At 38.3% G+C, this 20,080-nt stretch overlaps 1 protein-coding gene across 3 annotated transcripts in view; it reads left to right on the top strand.

Annotated features, from left to right (window-relative positions):
- The window catches only part of LOC106055591 (dystonin-like), a 79,059-nt gene that overhangs the window by 16,213 nt on the left and 42,766 nt on the right, over nt 1–20,080 (top strand). The window contains exon 1 of one of the 3 annotated variants that reach the window (XM_013211898.2): nt 3,776–4,212. The exons of 1 other annotated variant lie outside the window; for it this stretch is intronic. In XM_013211898.2, the coding sequence (XP_013067352.2) occupies nt 3,889–4,212 (324 nt within the window). In that variant the 5' untranslated portion in view covers nt 3,776–3,888. Of the gene's footprint in view, nt 1–3,775; nt 4,213–13,175; nt 13,333–20,080 lie in introns of those variants that run through there. One more of the 3 variants, XM_013211900.2, reaches the window with a different exon arrangement.

The following is a 20,080-nucleotide window of genomic DNA, read 5'->3' as shown; positions in this document are numbered from 1 at the left end:
TTGGGGATCGTCTTCATAATGTTAGAAATTTTTATTCACGATCAAGGGTTTCTAAGTTTTTTTTTCTTGCATTTGTTGGGTTTTAAAATATAGCAGGCGATATGAATAATAAAGACATTTTGTCTGGCGTATTCTTAGTCAATTCTTTCATATTACTTATATGCTCGTGTTACATATTAATATGTTGTTACGTTACAGCCAGAGTCTGTCAAGATAAGGCTTGCTGGTTATTTGTTTTTTTTCCAGTTAAACACAGATGTAGTTGTCAGTGACCTCATCAGTAGGCTCAATTACTTAAGTGTAAAAAAAAAAGAATTCTTTGTTACTGTTATTGGTTACAGTGACTCGGAGTATGTTATGTGTGTGTGAGGGTATGCTATGAGTGTATGTTATTAGAGTGTGAAGGTAGGCTGTGTTCGATTAAGGATATGTTACGAGTCACTCAGGGTATGGTTAGAGTGACCGAGGGTATGTTACGAGTCACTCAGGGTATGGTTAGAGTGACCGAGGGTATCGTTAGAGTGACCGAGGGTATGTTACAAGTCACTCAGGGTATGATTAGAGTGACCTAGGGTATGGTGATGGTGACTGTTGTTGAAGAAAGCTGATGTCAGTTGCTGGTTTTCATCGTTGTTGGTGTCTGTCATTGCATTAAATTTTTCAAAACATTATGCATAATGCTTGATTGGTGGTAGTGGATTCAGGTCATGTTGCTTGATATGTTGTTAGTAGTAGTGGATTCTGGGAATGTTGCTTGATGATAAGTTGTTCGTGGAAGTGGATTCTGGTCTTGTTGCTTGATATGTTGTTAGTAGTAGTGGATACTCTTGATGTTGTTTGATAAGCTGTTAGTGGTAGTGGATTCTGGTGATGTTGCTTGATGTTTTTGGTAGTTCGAAGTTCTATTTGGTGATGAGTTGTCATTGTCGCTGGAGGCTGGTAAAGGGGGGGGGGGGTCGTGTTGTTTCTCTACCTGTATGTTCAAAAGTAAAGTTCGCTTTTCAAACCTTGCGATCTATGGGGCAGACGGTGTTAGGGTCATCTGTTTCTTAAGCCTTTACTTTCCCCAACTCTTTTGGGTGGACTCAGGGGCGTCCTAAGAATCCCGAAATTCAAAATCCCAGTCTTTCTCAGAAATTCGAACCCAGGACCCCAGGTTCGGAAGCCAAGCGCTTAACCACTCAGCCACCGCGCCCCCCTATGTATGTTTACTTTTAAAATGTTCACACTTTCCTTCAGAACTGAGACGTTTGACATTTGCCCTTGACATTTGCCCTTTGACACTTGTGCCGTTAATTCGCCTACCATCACATTTCCCTGCCATTCAACGTCTAGCAGTGAATCAATCCTCCTCAAAGCACCCACTACCCTTCTCCTTACCCCCTCCAAGACTTATACCCATTCCCTCTTGGCCACAAAGTCGTTCCAGCCCCTCTACCCCCTTTTCTACCAAATCGCTGGGGTCCCGATAAGATGACGTGGCCATAAATCACTGACCATTTTTTTTTTATTATGTGTTCAGACAGCAGGAAATACCATCTGGCTTGTTGAAGTGTTTACAGTAGGGTAAAAAAAAAAACTTGCGTTTTATGGACCCTGACGTGCCCTTAGAAGTCTCTGTTTTGTTACATTAACATGATCAAACCGTAACAAAATGTTATTGTTACATGAACGTGACAGAGCCGTAACAACACGAAACGAAAGAAAGTCGGTAGGAGCAGCGCGCCAAAAACTAGGAAGGACTTTCATTCTTTTATGTGCGAGGATACGTTTATTTTCTTTCGTTGAATAAGTTTGATATTTTAAATCAGGAACTATGATTTGTGTTTTGTAGTGACCGAAGTAAGTTTTAATCATAGTCTATGGGTTTTATACGTATTTAATTAAACAGATTTGTCTTTTTAGCGGTCCCCGAAAGGGGAAAAGACGCTATTAGTTTTGTGCGAAATGTCTGTCCGTCTGTCCCGTTTAGATCTCGTAAACTAGAAAAGATATTGAAAATCCGACAGCACAATATTTTAGGCCATTCAAAGTTCTGATGCAACGGCTACTTTTTTTTTTTCTGAAAGCGAAAAATCTAATTTTTAAAATCAGTTATGCAAGCAGTTTTTTTAAAGAGAAAAAGCTAATTAGTATGCATTATAATTTAGACCTAAATTAACACGAATAGTAATCTTTTAAACGTCATTTTCGTGCACTTTTTTTTTAATTGCGAAAATGCATTCTTTTTTTTTTTTTTTTTTTTGAACATTCGAATAAGAGATTGGTCCTTTTCAAAACAATTATATCAATTATAAGACTTCAGTTAGGCCAGGAGAGGCGCGGTAGCTGAGCGGTAAAGCGCTTGGCTTCCCAACCGGGGGCCCCAGGTTCGAATCCTGGTGAAGACTGGGATTTTCAACTTCGGAATCCTTAGGCGCCTCTGAGTCCACCCAGCTCCAATGGGTAACTGTCATTAGTTGGGAAAAAGTAAAGGCGGTTGGTCGTTGTGCTGGCCACACGACACCCACGTTAACCTTAGACCACAGAAACAGATGACCTTCAGACCATTTGCCCTATAGACCACAAGGGTCTGAAAGGAACATAACTTTACTTTACATATCTTGCTGTGAATTTTTTTTTTTATGTGCTTTGAAAATAAAAAAATAACCAAAACAGAATATGAAAAAGATTATTTAAAATCGTGCGATAACAAACAAATAAGACGTGAGACAAGAAGATAATAAATAAGAAATTGTTTTCCTGCACCCTGTCCCTTCCCTTCTCCGAGTAGTCGGACCCCCCCCCCCCCAACTACATATTTTACACACGTTCAAGATAAGCTTTATTTTTAATTGATTATTTTTTTTCCCTCAATGACAATTGTGAGTTTTTTGGGTTTTTTTTTCCTCCGAGATTTTATTATGACACATCGTCGTTAACAGAAGGGCTTTGTGCATCTTGCTTTACTAACAAATAGACAGCTTTGAGGGTCTTTTTCTAGTTTGTCATGTCACAAGTCTGTCTGGTATTTGACACAAGTGCAATTCTTTTATTTTAGGAGGATCTACGTTGTCTTTGTAGAGTCTCTGGAGATTTAGAAAAAATCTAGCTTTACAAATAATTACATTTTAATTGTGTATTTTCTTGTTGTATCTCTCGTACAGCAAGTAGGTAGATGTTGAGTGCAGAAGAAAGATGTTGCCTATTGTTAATATACGTAGAGTTATTAGACGTAAACTTTAGTTGGCAGATATTGTTTATATTTTCAAAGTAGAGTGTTGGGAATTTTTAAAAAAATTGGAATCTTTTGCGTGTGTTTCTGATGTACAACAATAAGGAAGTATTGATAGCTTATGTTGTTTCAAAGTCTTATTATAATGTTTCTGCACTTTTTAGCTTTGAGGATTCCGATTTCTTCAATTGTAACGCAAATATTTTTTATATTATTTTTTTAGTTGGCAACAAGAATCTATAAATAGAACGTATTTGAGAGTGTTCATTTATGTCTAAGAAAAATCTCACAATCTACAACTTTTCATTTTCGTACGTTTTTCTATAGGCTCCATTATACCGACACCACATTTCTCCATATTGCTTTCTCTATTAATTTAACTTATTAATTAAAAAAAAAAACTTTAACCAGATCTAGATGTATACTAGGGTTCCTTTAGTTTGTTAAGCTCAGGGACATTTACATTGGATATATTTTAGTTGTAAGATTGGTATAGGCCTAATTTATTATATTTTTCTAAACTTTTAGTACAGATGGTCTATTTTAAAAAATCAATTTAATATAAAAAGAACAAGCTCCGTGTTGTCGCGAGTGTGTTATTCTAGTTTCCCCAAAACTGTGTTGTGATTTTATGGTTGTGCTATTTGTGGTTGTGCCTTTCGTGGTTGTGTAGAATGGAGGAGACAACAACCACCACCAAACGTTGCGTCAAAGACGTCAAGTTCACCCGGACAACCACCAGCATCGATAAGTACACTCGAATCTTAAGCACCGAAAGCTCCGAAGGGGAGCAGCAGACGAGTTCGGCCAGGTCCTCCCTCACCGCGACATCTCCTTCCTTGATCATCGAGGAGAGAGAAGATGTGCGCTCTGTCGGACAGAATTCCGAACAGTTTCTGTCGGTGGCGAGCTTTGAGTTCAACGATCTGATGGTTGCCAGAAATGGATTCTCTCCCTCTGAGCGCAACGCCGACCTGGACAATGACGTCTTTCTAGAGGTAAGGTCATCTTCACTCATCGACAATCTTAGTTAGAACTAAGTCTTCGTACAGGTTGTAAAGTCCGGTAAGGGTTGAGGTCATCGCCTAAACGTCACGAAACCTACTAGCCAGATATAAGGTCAAGCTTCTTCGCCCTCGCATATTACAGAAGGATCCATTTTAGTTAAGATTTCACGGCAGGGCCGCCCTTAAGTAATATGAGGCCTTAAGAGAAGTGAATAGTAAAGTTCCCCTTTCAGACCTGGCGATCTATAGGGCAGATGGTTTCATCTTTTTATTTGGCCAACGGTTAACGAGCAGGGTGTCATTTGGACTGCACAACTCTCCCCAACTTAAGTCAGGTACCCATTAGAGTTGGGTGGACTCAGGGGCGCCTTTAGAAAAAAAATCACGAAATTCATAATCGCACTCTTTACCGAACCCAGGTTCGGAAGCCAAGCGCTTGACCACTCAGCCACCGTGCCCCCTCATTGAAAAGGTTGACCCCAAAGGAACTACAAAAAAAAAATATAAAAAAAATACCTAAAAATGCGCAAATTACTCATTCCATAAGTTGTATTTAAAATCATTTTAATTTTTAAGTGATGGCGCTATGAAAATGACGCCATTGTCTGGCTACGGTTGACATTTCGATTTATTCTTTGCATCTTTTTTGTTCAATTTATTTATTCATTCATTCACACAAACACGCACCCACAGAGACACACCTCTCTGGTGTATACATTCATTTATTGACTAATAGATCAATAGAACAATCGATTCATTTATTGACTTATCTCATAAAACTTCTCTCTTTATATCTCGATCTGTATTAGTTCCGTAGGGTATTTATATATTTGTAGCATGCCTCATGGTATGTACATTTGTAACATGCCTCATGATATGTACATTTGTAACATGCCTTATGGTTTGCACATTTGTGACATGCCTCATGGTATGTACATTTGTAACATGCCTCATGATATGTACATTAGTAACATGCCTCATGGTATGTACATTAGTAACATGCCTCATGGTATGTACATTAGTGGCATGCCTCATGATATGTACATTAGTAACATGCCTCATGATATGTACATTAGTGGCATGCCTTATGGTATGATATGTACATTTGTGACATGCCTCATGATATGTACATTAGTAACATGCCTCATGATATGTACATTTGTGACATGCCTCATGATATGTACATTAGTAACATGCCTCATGGTATGCACATTTGTGACATGCCTCATGATATGTACATTAGTAACATGCCTCATGATATATACATTAGTAACATGCCTCATGATATGTACATTAGTAACATGCCTCATGATATGTACATTTGTGACATGCCTCATGATATGTACAATAGTAACATGCCTCATGATATGTACATTTGTGACATGCCTCATGATATGTACATTAGTAACATGCCTCATGATATGTAGATTAGTAACATGCCTCATGATATGTACATTTGTGACATGCCTCATGATATGTACATTAGTAACATGCCTCATGGTATGCACATTTGTGACATGCCTCATGATATGTACATTTGTAACATGCCTCATGGTATGTACATTTGTAACATGCCTCATGATATGTACATTAGTAACATGCCTTATGGTATGCACATTTGTGGCATGCCTCATGGTATGTATATTTGTAACATGCCCCAGTAACTGGCGCCTTAACCAGTAAGCTTCGGGCAGGAGGGGCTTGTTAGCCATGGCAGGCTACCCACCTAGGAGAAGGAAAACTCTGAATTCAAACCTCTGTTACCTAGCAGCTATACCCAATCATAGGAAAGGCTTCGGGAGTCAACCCTGAGGAAAAATCAGGAGCTGGCGACCCTAAGGCAGTTTGTAGCACCCAGTGCTACACTCTGGCAGAACTTGCGACGCCGCTGACCCCAAACTGTATCGGCACTGCCGTTCGTTTGGATACATCAGCTGCGTGTAGTTGGGGGAACTGATGTGTCGGCGACATCGTTCCGACCACAGCTAATGCCCAGGCAATCATCTCATTTCCATGAGATGATCCATAGTCGCTTCGCGACTGAAGGAGGCCATGGTATGTAGAGTATGTACATTTGTAACATGCCTCATGGTTTGTAAACTTGTAACATACCTCATGGCACTGGCGGATCCAGGCGGGTTGCGTTATGGGCGATCCCCCCCCCCCCACTCGGCCGACCCCCCGACCCCCCCCCCCCCCCCGAGTGAGCGGAAGAATTTTAGTTAAGCAATCTCACAATTTGTATACGAATTTATTAGTTACGTTAATAATATATACTAATTATTTATATTCCAACCTATTTTTAGATTATTTCGCCCCCCTCTAGTATGTTGGCCGATTTAGTGGGATGGGGAGGTGGCGATGGCATCAATCCCGCCTCCCTCCCCCCCCCCCATAAAATTTCGAGGGGGGGGGCAGTCCAATTTCTTTTTAGAAATCAAAGCTTTATAACAAAATCAATTAAATATCTATATAATTATATCTTGTTATTGCATTTTAACCTATCTTTATATTATGTCGTTCCCCTGTTAGCCGATTGGGGAGTGGGGGGGGGGGGCGAATACATCTAATGCCCTTTCCACCTCAACCCTTTGAGTGGGGGTGCGGTCCTACTTTTATCTAGAAAACATAGTTTGTGAACCAAATAAGTTGAATTACTATATAATTTTTATATTATATCGCTATCCTTTGGTCTCTTGGCCGATTCGGTGAAGTGGGGGGGGGGGTGTAATTGCTTCTACTGCCCTCCCTACTCTAGCTCTATGAGTGGGAGGGGGGGGGGTCCTATTTTTATGAAGAAATCATAGTTAGTGAACAAAATTAGTTCAATATCTATATGATATAAGGTTCATATTATGTTTTAACCCATTTGTATATTATTTCGCACATAGACTCTGATCTCAAATTTTATCATAAGTAAATATAAAATGAAAAACGGTTGTACCAGGTGGTAGGGCGATATCGGACAAACCAATACTTTTTTCTTTTTGTATTTTAGTTTAGAAATTACAAAATTAAAATAAATATGTTACTAATATAATTTATATATGCTATAAATTAAATTCTTATATCAAGTCGCTCCACCCCCTATTCTTTAATGACAAATGCAATCATTAGCAGAAATTATAAAAAGGAGCGAGGATTAACGTTTTCACTCTACCGCCCTCTCCCCTTTCCAGATGAAAACATGACGTTTTAAAACAGAATAGTCAAATATGGCGACAGAGTTTATGTAATTGCACATGAATTTATCTTAGTTATTTTAAGAAAGACTTTGTTTTGGATAAGAATTCATACGAAAGTTTTCATTATAAGAGTAACGATTGAGTTGAGTTCTGAGTCCAAATATTATTTTCCTAGTCGCCTTTTTCCAACCTTTACTCATACTGATATTTTTCTGTTGTATAAAAAATTGTGAGACTATAACTCACAATATATACTTAGATCCTAAAAATGCAAAATATTTAGAGTAGAATCTAATTGGCCCACTTAATTTCTCCTCCCACTTCCGAATTTTTTTGTTTAGAGCTTTGAATTTTAGTTCTGTAACAAAACAAAGTTACAAACATGGCTATTGAACAAAATGTATCACTTACAAATTAGCTTTTTTAAAAATATACTACTTGTTATCCCCCCCTCTTTTTTTTCGTGGGATAGCTCTAGTCTGACTTGTAGAAATAAAAGAATGATCTTTTTCTTTCCTTCTCGGTGTCCAGACTGTTAAGCCATGAAGAGAATTAAATATATACTAGTCGACCCACGGCGTAGCTATTTTGCAGTGCCAGCCTTAGGTCACTGCAACCTATGTGACCGCAGTGGGCCCGCGTTAATTCTTGGTGTAAATTTTTAAATTAAACCATTGTATAACTTTCCCTCGGCCTCCTGATTTACAAGGAGCTCCTGGAAATCTTTTGAAAATGCAAAATATACGAAAAAGTCCTGGAAATCTCCGAAAATTATTAAAATCCTTTGCAAACTCATACAAATCTCCTAAAATATCTAGACAAAAATTGTCATTTTGGGGTCTTGGTCACAATGGTTCAGTTATTTAGTGACGTGTAAATACTACTTGTTTTCCGCACCCTCTTTTTTTTCGTGGGGTAACTCTAGTCCGACTTGCAGAACTAAAAGAGTGATCTTTCCTTTACTTCTTGGTGTCCAAACTGTTGAGCCATGAAGAGAATTATATATATATATATATATATATATATATATATATATATATATATATATATATATATATATATATATATATATATAAATTGATTATTTTTCGAATATTTTTTTTTCGGCGTCGATCCTCAAAACTTTAATCTAAATATGTGGGGTATCTGATATTTTCAAGGAACAAATCGGTTGTATTTGCAATGTAGTAAGGGGCCTGTAAAATCATATTACAATATTTTTCAAGTAAGACATTTTCAGAGGGTCCTTTTTGAATAGGATGAATAATGAGCTGTAGATGTCAGGAGAATGCGTTTCTGCTGTTACGAATGCAAGAAAACGCTTTTAGCGTCGGAGCTTACTGCGCTCCCCCAGACCGCCAAGGTTTCAAGAGTAAGGCCTCAACATGGCTTTTTTGTGTTTTTTTTCGTCAAAGGTTGAGAAACATTTCTTTTTAAAAATTAAATTATATGTATATATATATATATGTGTGTTTGTGTGTGTGTGTGTGTGTGTATGTATGCGTGCGTGCGTGCGTGCGGATGTGTGAGTATGTGTTGTACGCGCGTTTAAGCTTAGGGTTAGGGTTAATGTTTTCTGGGCGTTTGGGTTAGGGTTTTGAAAAAAAAAAGGCACCCCCCTCCACAGTTCTTGATCCGCTAGTGCCTCATAGTATGTAAATTTGTGGCATGCACCATTGTATATAAATTTGTGGCATGCACCATTGTATATATATTTGTGGCATGCACCATTGTATATATATTTGTGGCATGTACATGGTTTATAAATTTATGGTATGCACCATGGTATTATATTTGTGGTATGCATCATGGTATATAGCTTTCCCCTAACAATACTGTGCGTTGTAAGCTTCTTTTTTTCCCACCATTTTTTTTTCAAATTAAATTTTATTTCACTTGTTTTGGTCCGATTCTATTATTGAAACCTTTGTGCACGCTCTGTAGATAAGGCAATGTTGACCTAGTCCTACCAGAGACTTTATTGTTCCCCCTCCCCCATAACCCATACCCTCGGTGCACAGGCAACCAACGCCCTTTGTCTAGATAAGATTAGGGGGAGTTAACAGTATCGGCGTTTCCATTTCCTAACTTTGATTTTTTTTACAATAAAACATAGAACATTGAAGTGTGATAATGATAATGAGTCTAAATTATGAACTATTGAACTAAATTCTGCTTACATAACTGCAATTACAATGTAATTGTAATTTGGAACGGCCACTGACATATATAATAATAAGGCTTGTCTTCGAGTTCGAAGATCTATAAATAATAATAAGGCTTGTCTTCGAGTCCGAAGATCTATATATAATAATAAGGCTTGTCTTCGAGTCCGAAGATCTATATATAATAATAAGGCTTGTCTTCGAGTCCGAAGATCTATATATAATAATAAGGCTTGTCTTCGAGTCCGAAGATCTATATATAATAATAAGGCTTGTCTTCGAGTCCGAAGATCTATAAATAATAATAAGGCTTGTCTTCGAGTCCGAAGATCTATATATAATAATAAGGCTTGTCTTAGAGTCCGAAAATCTATATATATAATAATAAGGCTTGTCTTAGAGTCCGAAGATCTATACATAATAATAAGGCTTGTCTTCGAGTCCGAAGATCTATACATAATAATAAGGCTTGTCTTCGAGTCCGAAGATCTATACATAATAATAAGGCTTGTCTTTGAGTCCGAAGATCTATATATATATAATAATAAGGCTTGTCTTCGAGTCCGAGGATCTATATATATATATAATAATAAGGCTTGTCTTCGAGTTCGAAGATCTAATCTATATATAATACATCTAAATTAATTGTGACTTTAGAAGCGTGAATGGCTGTAAATGTGTTGAAATTCAATTGTTTTGCAAAAAGTATTTTACTGACGATGTAATTGTTTGTTCATTAATCAGTAGAAGATTACATACACAAAAATACACTAAGACCAAAAAGTAGGTTTCCTGTTCTCACAACAATGAATGTGAACATTGTTCAGAAATTGTTCAGACTTCATGCTCATTAGGTTGTCCATTGTAGACACTTGTATCATACATGTGCACACATACCAAACTACAACGTAATTGTTATTTGGAATAGCCACTAACACGTGGATCTATATGTAATGCATGTAAATTAATTGACTATTGAAGCGTGATTTGCATTATATGAATTAATTCACTAGTCTAGAATATAATGTTTAAAGAAGATTTGATTTTATTCAAGCGACCATGCAAATTTTAGCAATAGTATGTTTAAATTTAATCTTTTAAAATACACCATAGTATAGTACGTTATCTTGGTTTCTTCAATTATGCATAATTGTGTAGTACTTTCTATTAAAGTGTATGAGTTAATCAACATCCTTTATTATAGTAATCAGTTAAAGATCTTATTCAAGCGTTCTGTTTTCAACTTCCGCCCATGTCTTCTATCTGTTAGGCATAACTCTATTTGCACTTACTGCAACATATCTTGCTGTTTGTGGTTTTATGTTCTACTAAACAAACAGTTGCATGTTCTGTTGGAGTCACTGGCTGGATGTTTAAGTAGTTATGCATTGTTAGAACATACCGTTGTTGTTTTTTTTAGAGAAAATATGTTTGATATTTTATATAGTTTAGTTGTAGAACAAATGTTTTAAATTATTAGTTCTTGATTGTCAAAAAAAAATATTCTTGATTTTTTAAAAATAATATGCAAGAGATGATTTCGAGTTATGGAGTATCTCTTATGTTATAAATTATAAATCATAAGAGAATTTAATAACGTCCTACGCGTATCGATGTGTTCATCTTGTCGTGCTTGTTAACTAGAGGCTTAAACTGTTCTAAGTCATTGATTTTAATGATTGATCCAAACACCGCGTTCCTAGCACTAGGGAAGAAGGAGCACTTGGTATAATGTTTCTCAGCATATGGAATAAGAAATGTGTCTTTATCTTTGTGTCTTTCTGAGTATTTTATTGAGTGTTTTTTGTATTAGTAAGTTATGGCTCAGTGCTTGATGTATCATTGCTCCTTAACGTATTGACAATGCTTATATCTCAACTCTGGCTGTCTGTCTAGTAAAAAGTTTGAGAACGTTATATCAAACACACCCATTCTCGGATCAAGTTGAAACTTTACACATTTATTCATTGTTGAATCAATCAATCAATTATCAATCATCATCAATCAATTTTAACAATTAACTAATTTGTCAATAATTACTGGTAATTATTTTTTATATCAACAAGGGAAATTATTCCCGCAGTATTTACAGATGTTGTATTAACCAATTTGTCAATTAATTACTGGTAATTATTTTTTATATCAACAAAGGAAATTAATCCTGCAGTATTTGCAGATATTGCCAAATAGGTAGGGTTTGATCCCCTTAGATAATTGTAATTGCCTTTTCTCCCACGCCCATTTTCGGATTAAATGGAAACGTTAAACAATTCTTTACTGTACCCAACAAAACATGAATCAATTTAAACATGAACCGATTAGTCAATTAATTATTGGTTATTCATTATTTTGCTTGATATCCGAAAAGGGAAATACATTTTATATTATAGAGAAATATAGTTGTAAGTCAGGAGTTCTTTCCCTTAGATGCACTGTGGTATTTTTGAAATCCCAATTTCTATGTACTGTAAGATGGCTTTGTGGAGTTAAAAAGAACTAATTACTTCCGGGGTTAAAGTAGTTAGTAATCTTTTTTTTTTACTATTTCATTGACTTTTTTGTTCCTGCTTGCTGCTTTTTGGTACTGCGTTAACCAATGCTATAGTGGATTGATTCATTGGTCTCTCTGTGACTCAGTTAGTACCAAGTCTTTGTATTTTCTTTCTTTATACTGGACCTGCCAACTGCGATAGGTGTATCATTTATCTATTTTTTGTTCTGTCTTCATCTGTAGAAGGGACTTTAAGCTTTTGAAAGCTCTGATCACTTAAGTTTTTTATCTGCACCAGTGGTTCCCAAAGTGGTTTATATAACTTTTCAGACATTACCTTTCTAGCATTTTACATCACCTTTCTAGCGAACATTTTACAGTATCTGGTAAACATTTTACATTACCTATCTGGTAAATATTTCCAATTTAGTAAACATTTTACATTACCTATTTGGTAAACATTTCCAATTTGGTAAACATTTTACATTACCTATTTGGTAAATATTTCCAATTGGTAAACATTTTACATTACCTATTTGGTAAACATTTCCAATGTTGTAAACATTTTACATTTCCTATTTGGTAAATATTTCCAATGTTGTAAACATTTTACATTACCTATTTGGTAAATATTTCCAATTGGTAAACATTTTACATTACCTATTTTGGTAAACATTTCCAATGTTGTAAACATTTTACATTACCTATTTTGGTAAACATTTCCAATTTGGTAAAATTTTTACATTACCTATCTAGTAAACGTTTTACATTACATATTTGGTAAACATTTTAAATCTCCTATCTGGTAAACATTTGGCACTAACCGTTCTGCCCAAAAATTATGCTACCTGATATTGTTCCTGTTTGTAATTGAACAGATACAAAAATCTTTTGTTTTCTATAGATCAATCATATTGAGCGTTATTGATTGACGCCTCATGTTGTATGAGCTTGTGTGTGCGGAATACCAATAGTGTTCGCTTACAAGCGGAGTGAACACATTTACTTTAATCTAATCTTTATAATCTCATAACATTTTACATACATCAGTGACTATTTGCCACGTTTGGGGCGCTTTTTAGCTACTTATAGTATAAAAATAATCGACTCTTCCTTGTTTATAAAAAGAAATCGAATAGGAGGGTACTGTTTAGATTAGAAATAGACTCTGAAAACAATGTCTATCCATTCTCTAAATGGACATACTTGTGACCACATATGCCAGCCTTGGTTTAAAACAGAACACTTTCTGCACATCTCAAAATGTCAGGTAAGAATGGCACTTATTTAGATTTTTTTTTTCTTCCTGTAGCCATGTCTTAGTAGGAAATGTTATTGAAATAGTGAACTGGATAAGTATCAAGGGAGGTAAACCTAATTTTATTGAAATTGAAACTTTTTAATGATTGTTTAACTCTGTGTTTATCCAGGGGAGATAAATAATATATATATTTCTATTAATAGTGTTTCCATACATTAATCCTGCTATCAATTATAAAACATAAACAGCATTTATATAAATATATTTCAAACTTCAAAGTAAAGATTCGAAACACAAATATAAACATATTTTTAATTTTGGATAATATTAGAGATATTGAACAGCTGACATTCTCAGCAACAGCTGATTGTATAGATGAAGACTCACCTTTGGCTCATCCAGCATTCCACTAATGTCTATACCAGCAAGTATTCCAAACTATGTACCATAAATGTAATGAATCATCGCTCTCGTGTTTTAGTATACACTTACAGTTAACCCAAGCGCTTAGGACATCTATCAAAGCTGACCCATTCAGGGGCTCCCACATTTTGACATTCGACGCCATGACATGAGATAATGGCGTAATACTTAATTTAACAAATTTCAGACACTCATTTGGGGGGTCACTTCAAGCGAGGGCCCGGGGGGGGGGATCTTGCAATTTAAAACCCCCCTCCCCCCAGCTAGGCAACTTCTTGTAAGCACTCATTCATACACTTTAGTGTGACACTATGGGATTCTAGATATTTGCAATTCTTGGGCGTGCAAGAATCATTGTTTCTTAAAGGCTCAATGAATGACATAAATATAATAGAATACATTGTCTTCGATTCCGAATATTAATAATGAGTGCAGTATTTTATGTAACCACGGAAACTCAGTAGTGACCTACACATTTTGCTCATGCTTGGTGCAGCCAAAGCTGCTGTCCGCAGGGGACCCCACTGTGGCATAGAGGAAAGCAGCTGGCTGCAGATGGCCTCTGAATAAGATAGCTGGAGAGCTCTCACAAAGGTCGCGAGACACCCATCTGAAGCGCAAAAAGGAGCCTTTGCTGAAGCCAGACGTAGAATAGCACTAAGATACCGTTTATTGAGAGAAGATGGTAATAAATAAAGATAAAGTGCGACTCGAACCACGGGCCTTATGCATGGCTGCATTGCCTAGCAATGGCACAAGTACCGCTAACATTCTGATATTTAGGCCCACTACTAAAAAAAAAAGCCTTTGAAGTAATCTACTATCATGGCAGACGTTAACTAATTTCTTAAACTCGATATGGTTGGCGAAGACTGGAGTTCATGTCTCGTGGCTACATACGTGATATTGGATTGCCATATCAAGTTGATCTCGTAGTGTTGATTGTATACATGATTCTCAATGAACTCTTGGACCCAACCCTTTTTAAACTCTTTTATAAATAATGTCCACATCCTATGTCCTGTCTATCCCATGCCCCGCTGCATTGTTCCTGTTTATTCTTTTTTCACAAAGCTCATATCAACTCACTCTGTCTGTCCGTCTGTCTGTCTGGCCAAAAGTTTGTACATGCTATTCCTTCGACACCCACTCTCGGATGAAGCTGAATTTTGCACAGTTTTTTCTTTTACCTGACAACACAAAAAATCAATATAAAAAAAAAACAACTAACCAATTGGTTAATTAACTATTGTTAAAAAATTACTTTGTTTTGTATTTCAAACAAGGGAAATAAATCTTACTTGACTGAAGTGGTAGTATAAGCTGAATTAGTCCCCTTTCCAAGGGAAAGAAATAGTACTTGGCGGAAGTGGCGGTATAAGCTGAATTAGTCCCCTTTCCAATGGAAAGAAATAGTACTTGGCTGAAGTGGTTGAATGAGCTGAATTAGTTCCCTTTCCAAGGGAAAGAAATAGCACTTGGCTGAAGTGGTGGTATAAGCTGAATTAGTCCCCTTTCCAAGGGAAAGAAATAGTACTTGGCTGAAGTGGTGGTATAAGCTGAATTATTCCCCTTTCCAAGGGAAAAAATATTACTTGACTGAAGTGGTGGTATAAGCTGAATTAGTCCCCTTTCCAAGGGAAATAAATAGTACTTGGCTGAAGTGGTGTTACAAGCTGAATTAGTCCCCTTTTTAAGGGAAAGAACTATAACTTGACTGAAGTGGTGGTATAAGCTGAGTTAGTCCCCTTCATAGAATGCCGTCTGAGATTTTACACATTTATTTCCATGACTGATCCAAACTAATTGATACACGTAATATAAGCTTGGTTTGTTAGTATTATTATTTGTATTTGGGCTTGTTTTCACGCTTGTTTCGTCCCAACCGACTTATAAGTTTTGGACGTTTCTTCAGAAATAAAGATAATGACGTCCTGGCCTAAACCAGGACGTCAGCGTCTGCGGGTTGTGGGGGGTGGCTGCGCGCACCGTTCGAACCAAGAACCATCGAGGCCACAGTCCGGAGCGCATACCACACCACCAGGCAGCCATTGTAATCAGCTCCCAATACCTTTTTACACCGCGAACAGATACACGCATACACGAAGAGCTATCACAGTTCATGAGAGAAATGTCAGGCTCAAAGAGGTTTTTACTTTCCATAGCGCTGCGTTATTCTCTCATTTACAAGGTTAATTTACACGGCCTCTTTCACCCTCGTGCGTTATATAAATCTCTAGGATATAATGGGAAGTAACTGTAGCGAAATAGTTACTGGGTAGAGTCATGTCCCTTTGCACGTCGATGATATACGAGCCTCATTCAACAGAGGGATGAGAACAATGCCCCTCCCCCCTTTTCCCTCTTATCTATAAACCTTAGAGGATTACCTCTTACAATGGAGATATTTAAATAGGCTTTATGAACGATAAGCGTTCATTTCAACTTAGCAAGCCCAATTTAACCCGTGTGTGATTCTGTATGGTCAGAATAATATTTCATTTCCAATTCAGTTCGCAGTCCGCCTAACTTGCAGACATCCTTGTTCACAGTCCGCCTAACTTGCAGACCACACTGGTCACAGTCCGCACCACTTGCAGTTGGTCTTACAGGCAGTTCGCCCTTTTCACAGTCCGCCCTACTGGCAGTCCGCCTTCTCTGTAAGACATTAGACAGAATATTTTATTTATCATGGTTAGCTATGTGATGGATATAGCTGATTATATTCCCTTGAAAATTACAGACGTTGCTTCATTGCATAATAATAATAATAAGGCTAGTCTTCGAGTCCGAAGATCAGTGAGGAATGCAGTATTTCCCGTGGCTGCGCAGTCCCAGTTGTGACCTACATATTTTGCCACATCCAGCGCAAGCATAACCATTGTCCACAGGTGGTCGATTTAGATTTTCTTTTCGCCGTCTGCGTTTGTCCTCGGCAGCAGATTTTCTTTTGATCTTCGTGAGTGACCTCCAGCTGTCTCGTTCTAAGGCCGCATGCAACTAGGTGCTCTCTTCTACGTCAGCCAAGGAAAGTTCACGCCTAAGCTGGTCTTTGAAGTGTTTCCGTGGGGCGCCTCTGTTACGTCGACCACCGTTTAGCTCACCAAAAAAAGACTGCCTTTGGCATAAGTTCGTCTCCAATACGGGATACGTGCCCTACCCAGCGTAACTGACTGTCGGACCATTGCAATGGTCACAACAATTAGCAGAAATGCAGGAGATGACCCCGGGGCACAGGTTTCGAACTTAAGACGATCGTAACGACACTCAGAAGCGCATTCCACTTAGCGAGACAGTCATTTCAGAAGAGGAATGTAATATCGTGCATCGTAGACTGTGTCTTTTTTTTTTTTATTCTTTTCTCTTTCCTTTGACTTTCCTCGTATGGCAGGGGTTCTCAACCTGTGGATCGCGCCCCCCTTGGGGGTCGATTGACGATTTGTCATGGGTCGTCTAAGACCATCGAAACTATGGATTGTTATTGTCTACTTTTCTAGTGCTGTATCTGTGTATGGGGGGAGGGGTCGCCGCAGAGTGGGGGATTGTAAAAAGGGGTCGCCGAGCATAAAAGGTTGAGAACCGCTGTCGTATGGTGATGTGACAGTTTGCGTAACAAAATCCCGCCTCTTTTCCAGGTCAGCAGCTGTTCTTAGCAGAAGGCCAGTTTCGGTTGACCCTTCTTTCGTGCTCCCTCCACTGTTTGTAAAATGTTTTACATGTTTCGGATGTTCCTTCAGAGTTGAAGATATTTTACTTCCTAGTCCAAACCTCCCGCAGGACGACGAGGGATGGGAGCGGGCTAGGTATGAACCCGGGATCATCGAGACTACCGAACGACAGTCCAGGCAGCCATTTGCGTAACCCAGAGGGTACCTCACCGGCGCCTTCGACATAGGGGTCACGGAGGTCACGACCTCACCCGCAGGATGACGGGGGATGGGAGCGGGCAGGGTTTGAACCCGGGACCATCAATAAATCCAAACAGTCCAGCGAGCAAACCGCGCGTCCAGGCAGCCATCCACTGTACCTTGGAGAATGACTTCCGAATTGTAAAACTGGAATAGCTTTATTTGATATTAATGTGCAGCACTTTATGTACTGTCTAGTTTCTACCTCACAACCTACACCAACAGGCCTAGCTGCTCAACTGTCCTTCTGCATTCCTGACCTCACGCTACCCCCGCTAGGCTGACTCGTTCAACCGCTGGACGGTTAGAGCACAGGGGCGTTACTTAAGGGTGACACTTATGCTCCACGACATACACACGCTCACCAAAATCCTTTCACAACACTCAGCTTTCTCTTCTCAGTATGAAGAGTTCCTCCTTTTTCCTGGTATCTGATACTAAGAGTTTTTATCATTTTTATCACCCAACCCTAACCCTAATCCCAACCCTAACGCCGTTAGATCAAAAGTCTACGTTCGTGTACCTGCCTAGACTACTCTTTTAGATCGGATTTGCGAGAAGGAACCAATACAATGGCTATGGTTAGGGTTAAAAATCTAATGCTTAGGCTCTTGTCTGTATGTATTCAATTTAAAGAACTTAACACTTTACGCTTGAGCGATCCTCGTGAACATTGGAATGAATATTAATTAAATCATTATGAGGGATGGGGAAAAAAAGGGAGGGGGAGGAGATGTTGGAACTCCCCGTCCTGTTTGTTTGTTTGACATGTTTCAGATGTTCCTTCAGAGTTGAAGATAATCTACTTCCTAGTCCAAGCCTCCCACATGACAAAATAGTCCAAGCCTCCCACATGACCACGGGGATGGCAGCGGGCAGGGTTTGAACCCGGGACCATCGAGACTACCGAACGACAGTCCAGCGCGCATACTGCACAAGGCAGCCATTTGCGTAACCCAGAGGGTACTTAATTTTTTTTTACACAAAGTTTTACTTTCGTTGAATTGTCTTTGTTTACCGTTTAAAATAATCACGTACAATGCCGGGTATTTCTGCTAGTATAAATTAAATTATTATAATGCTAGTCGACCGGCGGCGTAGCATACGCGCTATTTTGCAGTGGTGGCCTTAGGCCACTGCAACCTATGCGACCGCTGTCGGCCCCGCACTTTCATGGGCCCTGCACTTTCATAGGACCCCCGCTAATTCATGGTGTATAAATTATTAAATTAAACCATTTTATAACTTAAAACATATCCCGCGCCCTCCTGTCGATTTACCAGAAGCCCCTGGAAATCTCCCTAAATGGCAAAATATACGAAAAAAAGTCCTTAAAATATATTGAAAAAAAAATAATTTTGGGGTGTCATTCGATATGGAAAAACGCCAAACCTACGCGCGATAAATAAAAACGGCATTATCCATAATTATGTAATCTGGTGTAAGAAGCTTCTCGCGCCTCAAACTAATGAAGAATTTCTTGAGATCAACAATTTCCAAAGATAGATTGAAACATTTGGTAATTCTTGATTTATTATGATGTAATATGATCATATAATCATGATCATATAGTATGATATGACTTCGCTACACGCAAGGCTCGTAAAGTAATTCTGTACGTAGTAAAGAATGAATAAAATGCATAGACGAATTTATTTTCTAATACAAACTCTTAATTTTCACTTATTATTCGCTTCCCTACCCAAACTTTGTCTCTCAAAATCCGTTTCGCATAGGGCCCCACAATGGTTGGGTCCGGCCCTGCTATTTAGTGACGGGTAAATATACATAGTAGATTACTTGTTCTCTTTCCATGACTTCTTGGTCACAATGGTTAAGTCTGGCGCTGCTATTTAGTGTTTGTAAAATGTTTGCTTGTAAAAATGTTTTACATATTTCGGATGTTCCTTCCGAGTTGAAGATAGTTTGCTTCCTGGTCCAGGACTCCCGCAGGACGAGGGGGGATGGGAGTGGGCAAGGTTTTGAACCCGGGACTATCGATAAATCCAAGCGACAGTCCAGCGCGCGGGCCGCACAACCGGGCAGCCATCCGTAGTGCCTGGTGAATACTTCTTGTTCTCCCCCCCCCCCTTGTTTTTTTTTTTTGGGGGGGGGGGGGTAACTCTATCCGCAGAAATAAAAGAGTGATCTTTCCTTTACTTCTTTTTGTTATTATAGAAACTCTTGAGCCCTGAAGAGAATGATATATAGAGATATCAGTATAGTGCTCGTTTATGGTCTCTGTTTTATTGCGCCTTCATTATGTCCCTTGAGGAATTCCGAAGACTAGAAGCCATTTCCCTTTTGGTAGGTAGATTATACCCTAGCCCCATTCTAGTCTGTAAACATCATCTCGTGTAAGTGTTGTGGAACAGAAAGATTCCCCTGTGACACAAGGACATTGGGGTTTAGGCACATGCCTATAT

Source organism: Biomphalaria glabrata, chromosome 15 (assembly GCF_947242115.1).
Source record: "Biomphalaria glabrata chromosome 15, xgBioGlab47.1, whole genome shotgun sequence".
Lineage (NCBI taxonomy): Eukaryota > Metazoa > Mollusca > Gastropoda > Planorbidae > Biomphalaria > Biomphalaria glabrata.
Note: the sequence above shows the minus strand (reverse complement) of the source record. Positions and strands in the feature narration are given on the sequence as shown.